Source organism: Dipodomys spectabilis, unplaced genomic scaffold (genome assembly GCF_019054845.1).
Source record: "Dipodomys spectabilis isolate Male_0828 unplaced genomic scaffold, ASM1905484v1 ptg000366l, whole genome shotgun sequence".
Classification (NCBI taxonomy): domain Eukaryota; kingdom Metazoa; phylum Chordata; class Mammalia; order Rodentia; family Heteromyidae; genus Dipodomys; species Dipodomys spectabilis.
In genome coordinates this window covers 1,134,937-1,140,899 of record NW_024871043.1, presented here as the reverse complement: position 1 = coordinate 1,140,899, position 5,963 = coordinate 1,134,937, and the positions used below count along the sequence as shown (strand labels likewise).

Below are 5,963 nucleotides of genomic sequence, written 5' to 3'. Positions count from 1 at the left end.
AACAGGGAGGTGCGGGGTGGGGGGGAGGGACAGGGTGGACCAAAGGCCGGAGGGGAGGGGTCCTGGGGATGGCGAGAGGCCTGAGGATGGGGCCGCTTGGGGGAGGGGGAGGAGGCCGCCCGGCCAGGGGCAGGTGAGGGACCAAGCCGGGCTGGGCCCCGGGTCTATACAATACGGTTTGCTATAAAACTCAAAATCTTCCAGCCGGGGCAAAGAGTTCTTGCGTTTGTTTCTGTGCAGCGTGGCGGGCGTGTGGCGCTCCTCCGTCTCTTTCCGTGGGTCTTTCTGGATGGATCTGGGCGGTTCCTAAGGGAGGAAGGGTTCGTCTCTCCCGAGTTCACTGTTGTTGGGAAGAACATGGAAGACTGGACACCTGGAGATGGCCAGGTGTGCTCTGGAGTGACCCCTCACGCCCTGACCTAGGCGGGGCTGGAGCGGTGGCCTCGGCTCGGGCGCCCGCCTGCTTCGGAGGACGGGGGTCGCGAGGTCCCTCGGCATCTCCGTCCACGGCCGGGACTGGGGGGGCCCGTCCCGGCTCCACCCCATCATGTGGCCGCCCAGCTCCGCCTCTGCCCCAGTTCCTGTTTCGGCCTCCGCTAGCCGGGCTCGGCCCTCAGTCCCAGCGCCTCCCCCGCCGGGCCAGGGCCGCCTCTCCCCGGGCGCCCGCCACCCGCGCCCGCCGGGGCCGGGGCCGCGCCGCGCCGCGCGCGCCAGCGATGAGGACGCCCGCCGGCCCGGCCGCTCCGTGACCGCCCGGCGCGTGCTGCCGCCGCCCCCGCGATGAAGGGCGGCGAGGGGGACGCGGGCGAGCAGGCCCCGCTGAACCCCGAGGTCGAGAGCCCCGCGGGCTCCGCCACGTACCGGGAGTTCGTGCACCGCGGCTACCTGGACCTCATGGGGGCCAGCCAGCACTCGCTGCGGGCGCTCAGCTGGCGCCGCCTCTACCTCAGCCGGGCCAAGCTCAAGGCCTCCAGCCGCACGTCGGCCCTGCTGTCGGGCTTCGCCATGGTGAGGGGTGGACAGGGCACCCGGGGCGGGCTTGGGAGCACGTGCGGGGCGCGGGGCAGCGGGAAGGCGGCACCGAGGAAAGCGAAGGCCGAGTTCCTAAAGGGGTAGAGGGAAGACCAAGAACCCAGGGAACTGAAGGAGGCCTCTGTGCTGGGGCCACAGGACCCATGGCGGCCTCGTGGAAGAAGCGGGGTAAACACATCAGTGGGGATACACAGGCCAGGCGGGGGCCAACGGATGCAAAAGGAACATGTTCCTGGCAGAAGTACTTAGTTGCTCAGTACTCCTGAGACGTTTGAAGGCAGATCGGGGGTGGATGGAGGACTGTGCCCACAGTGCCAGGGGACGGGGAGAATGCCCCGCGTGGAAGTCCCTCAGCTGAAGGAGGGTCTATCCCGACGAAGGACGGGGGCCTCCCCTGGACAAACACAAAAGGTCCAAACTACCCAGGAAAACTTTGAGATGAGATGATGTAGGCCAGGAAGCCGCTGGGGAAGGAAGCTGATGAGGGAGCTGATAAATGATTCGCAGGCTGATAAGCTGCAGGTGTGAGTGGGTGTGAGCAGCCAACGGTCTCAGCCTCAGCGGTGGCCTTGGAGTGGAATGGTAGGAGGTCCCAGGATTCCTGCAATAGACCTAAGTCCTGACTCCTCCCTCCTAGTGGCCAGCGGGGTGGCCCTGGACAGGCCTCCACTCCCTTGCAACTATCCAGTGGGAAGTTTTGAGATCATGAGAGTGCATCTCTGCCCAGCTCCTGCCCAAGGAGGAGCTGTGATTCTTGACATCTGAACCCCTGGGTTCAGGTGTGTTAGGACCAGACCTACATGTGAGGGGAGGCTCAGACCAGCGTGTTAACTGGGCAGGTGTAGAAGCGGAGCATATTGGAGTCTTTCTCCCCTTCATCCAAGGAAGGAGAAGCAGGCCCAAGAGGGTCTTTTGGGAAAGGGCTCTGGTGTGGGTGGATGCACCGTCAGAGGTAGGGAGGTAGGGTCAGCACTGGGTGACTGGGTTTGGTCCCTGCCCCTCTGTGTGACACATCCTCCGTATTTGAACAATGACAGGAAAAGTCTGGAACCATAAGGGTTATCCTAGGCCTGTGGTGTTCTATTTTGGGAGAGGGTTGTTCAGAATGCACAGAACAGTCCATCCTCCCTGATAAGGACATGTGGAGACAGGGAGTCAATGCCCCTTCATCTGCACAGATCACAAGGAGAAGGGAGGCCCTTGTCCCCAGTGCCATGCACATGGTTGAGGAGGGCAGCAGCCCCTTGGTCCAGCCTGTTCCCTAAGGGACAGTCTGGTCTGCTGCAGGACCTGCTGCACAGGTTGCTGGGGGTGACAGCTAAAGAGCCTGAGTCTTCTCTACAGGATGAAGAGGCTGGTGTGTGCAGGTTCTAGAGGCAAGACTGGCACCACCCCTGGCACAGGGGAGCAAGGCTAGGCCAGGCCCTGGGGGAAACCAGGACTAAACCTGGCCCAGATCTTCACCTGCTGGCATCAGCTATGGCCCAATTTCCCAAAATACTCAGCCTGGTCTCTTCCACCACCGCCTTCCTAAACCTTCCTTCTCACAACCTGAGAGCAACCAGGAATGGGGAAAGATCCTATTCTTGAAATCCAGGTGCCCAAGTTACAATAACATTATGCAAATTGTATTCAACTGTCACTGTGTAGTGTATGTGTGTGTGTGTGTGTGTGTGTGTGTGTGTGTGTGTGTGTGTTGCTGAGGTTTGAACTCAGGGCTTATGATCACCAGGCAGAAACTCTACCACTTAAGCCAAACCCCATGCCCAGGGCTTTTTTTTTTTTTTTTTGGGTCCGGTCGTGGGGCCTGAACTCTGGGCCTGGGCGCTGTCCCTCAGCTCTTCAGCTCAAGGCTAGCGCTCCACCACTTGAGCCATAGCGCCACTTCTGGCTTTTTTCTTTTTGCTTATGTGGTGCTGAGGAATCGAACCCAGGGCCTCATGCATGCAAGGCAAGCGCTCTACCACTGAGCCACCTTCCCAGCCCCACCCAGGGCTTTTTATGTGCATCATTTACCTGTCATTCTGTCATTCTGTGAAAGGGTACCACTACCATGACCATTTTTACTGATGACAAAAGGGTGGCTCACTGGTGGCTCACATCTGGAGGCTGAGATCTGAGGATAGCAGTTTAAAGCCAGCACAATATATGAGACTCTTCTCCAAAAGCCAGAAGTGAGATATGGCCTAAGTGGTACAGCATCAGCCTTGAGCAAAAAAGCAAGTCAAGGGAAAGTGTGAGGCCCTGAGTTCAAATCCTGGTAGTAGCGCACATTCACACACACACACACACACACCCCAAGATTCTACACGTGGCAGAATATATACTTAAACTTTAAGCAATCTTATCTCTAGAGTCCACAAATTTGTACATGCCCAGAACAGAATCGTTAACTCACTTGTTTGCAAAAGCCAGATAGGTGTGAGGTGAATGATCAAGGGACCCCATGACTTGTCTCGAGGGAGTCGTCATTCAACTCTGAACTGATGGCTGCCATGCTGGAATGTGAGCCTAGTGTGACCAGATCTGCCAAGTTTTCAGGAAGATCTGGAAACAGGGATATTTATATGACTCCTCTTGAGTTTTAAAAACTGGAAACTTAACTCAGTTTTTTTTAAAAAGCACACTGTGTGAGCCAACCAAAATATGCCTGCAAGCTGGCTTTGATTCATGGTGTACCAATTTGCAGACTCTGGTCTTGGAGTTTATGATCAACTATAATAAAGACAGCAAACATCTATTCATTTGTTTGGGAGTGACTACGTGCTAGAGTTGTTCTTAACACTCAGTGTATGCTATTTAGCTTTCTCAACAACCCAATGAAGTAGGTAGGTGTTAGTATCAATCGCCATTCTCCAGATAGGAAATTGAGGCACAGAGAACTAAACCACTGGTTGAAAATTATACAGCTGGCTGGACATCGTGATACATGCCTGAAATCCCAGATATTCTGGGGGCTGAGGCAGGAGAGTGATTCATTTAAAGCCATCCTGAACAATTCAACCAAGATCCTATCTTTAAAAACAAAAAAAAGCTAGGCATCAGTGGCTCACACCTGTAATCTTAACTATTCATGAGGCTGAGATCTGGGGATTGCAGTTCAAAGCCAGCCCTGGCAGAAAAGGCTATGAGACTCTTATTTCCAATTAATCACTAGAAAACTGGAAATTGCACTGTGGCTCAAAGTGGTAGAGTACTAGCAAAAAGAGCAAAAATTGCTCAGGGACAGCACCCATATCCTGAGTTCAAGCCCCATGACTGGCACAATAAGGAAAAAGATTGCATAGCTTGTAGAGCTGAGAGTAAACCCTAGTCATACACCTTGTGTCTTTTAACTTCTATGAGATGATCAAGTCAAACTCAAAAACACGTAATCGAAGCTGGTCCCAGCATAGGACAAAGCCCTTTACAATTGAGAGCTTTAGGCAAGGTGTTATCCTTGAGCAAAGAGGCCAGCGACAGCACTCACGCCCTGAGTTCAAGACCAGGACCAGAACCACAACCAAAAAGGATTGAGAACCTTCCTTCTGTCAGGCACTGTTCTGGGTCCTACATATATAGAAGGGATGGGTCCTAATCAGTAAACCCCCTCCTTACTGTCAAGCACTCAATCATCCCCTTTTGTGCCCACAGGTGGCCATGGTGGAGGTACAGCTGGAGAGTGATCACGAATACCCACCAGGCCTGCTGGTAGCCTTTAGCGCCTGTACCACTGTACTAGTGGCTGTGCACCTCTTTGCACTCATGGTCTCCACGTGTTTGCTGCCCCACATTGAAGCTGTGAGCAACATCCACAACCTCAACTCTGTCCACCAGTCACCACACCAGCGACTCCACCGCTATGTGGAACTCGCCTGGGGTTTCTCCACTGCCTTGGGCACTTTTCTCTTCCTGGCTGAAGTTGTCTTGGTGGGTTGGGTCAAATTTGTGCCCATTGGGGCTCCCCTGGACACATCGGCTCCCATGGTACCTGCGTCTCAGGTGCCATCCGTGACCACCTCCTTCAATCCATCTTCCAACCTCCCAGCATCCTCTGCTTCTATAGCCCCTTCACGGACTGAGTCTCCTAAGAACTGCCCACCCCGGCAAATGTGTGGTGGTGGGGCCCACGGGCCCGGCTGGCAGGCAGCTATGGCTTCCACAGCCATCATGGTGCCAGTAGGACTTGTGTTTGTGGCCTTTGCCCTGCATTTTTACCGCTCTTTGGTGGCCCACAAGACAGACCGGCATAAGCAAGAGCTGGAGGAGCTGAGTCGCCTGCAGGGGGAGCTGCAGGCTGTGTGAGCCTGGCATCAGCCTCTACCGTGAGATCTGCCTCCCTCAGGTCTGGAAGGGCTCTGGGGCCTGCAGACCATCCTTACCCTTGGCTGGAGTCACTCCTTGTGGCCCCTCTCAGGTGGCCAGATTACTGTGGCCATGGAGGGAGAGGCGGGGGTGGGGGGGGTCTCACCTTCCCAGAGATGTTTCCTGTCAGTCCATGGGTTTTGTAAGTGAGCGCTATTTTGTCTAGCTGGGAGGAACAAGAAGGCAGGTAGAATCCTCAGTCCAGGGATCCTGGGGACTGCTGAGGGAGGAGGGTGACCTTAGTGAGACTTTTGGTGCCTACCCTCAACATCTTACTTCTCTATAGGATGGCTAGGTCAGAAGGTGACACACTCACACAGCTGCCCCTAGGCAGTCAGCCTTTGCTCCGGCTGTGTGGAATCTATATTACAGTTGTGTGCCAGTACTAGGGCTTAAACTCAGGGCCTAGGTGCTGTACCTTAGCTTTTTTGCTCCTAGGTTCTTGGTGGCTAATTGGAGATTGGAGTCTTCTGGAGTTTCCTGCTCCAGCTGCCTTTGAACCTCAATCCTCAGATTTCAGCCTCCTGAGTAGCTAGGATTACAAGTGTGAGCCACTGCCATCTGGCACAGTTGGCATTTTGATAGGC

The 5,963-nt window shown here is 55.2% G+C and overlaps 1 protein-coding gene across 1 annotated transcript; it reads left to right on the top strand.

Moving 5' to 3' along the window:
- Positions 1-734: 734 nt before the first annotated feature.
- Orai3 (ORAI calcium release-activated calcium modulator 3) lies at positions 735-5,819 on the top strand. The gene is made up of 2 exons (XM_042666714.1): positions 735-1,008; positions 4,666-5,819. Exons 1-2 carry the CDS (start codon positions 781-783, stop codon positions 5,314-5,316), a joined length of 879 nt encoding a protein of 292 aa, XP_042522648.1. The 5' UTR covers positions 735-780; the 3' UTR covers positions 5,317-5,819.
- The last annotated feature ends 144 nt before the right edge of the window (positions 5,820-5,963 follow it).

Bases quoted from the DNA above. Each gene is read 5' to 3' on its own strand.
- Orai3 (XM_042666714.1), top strand. From the start codon at position 781: ATGAAGGGCGGCGAGGGGGACGCGGGCGAGCAGGCCCCGCTGAACCCC. The intron at 1,009-4,665 runs GTGAGGGGTGGA...TTGTGCCCACAG, and splicing joins TGCTGTCGGGCTTCGCCATG to GTGGCCATGGTGGAGGTACA.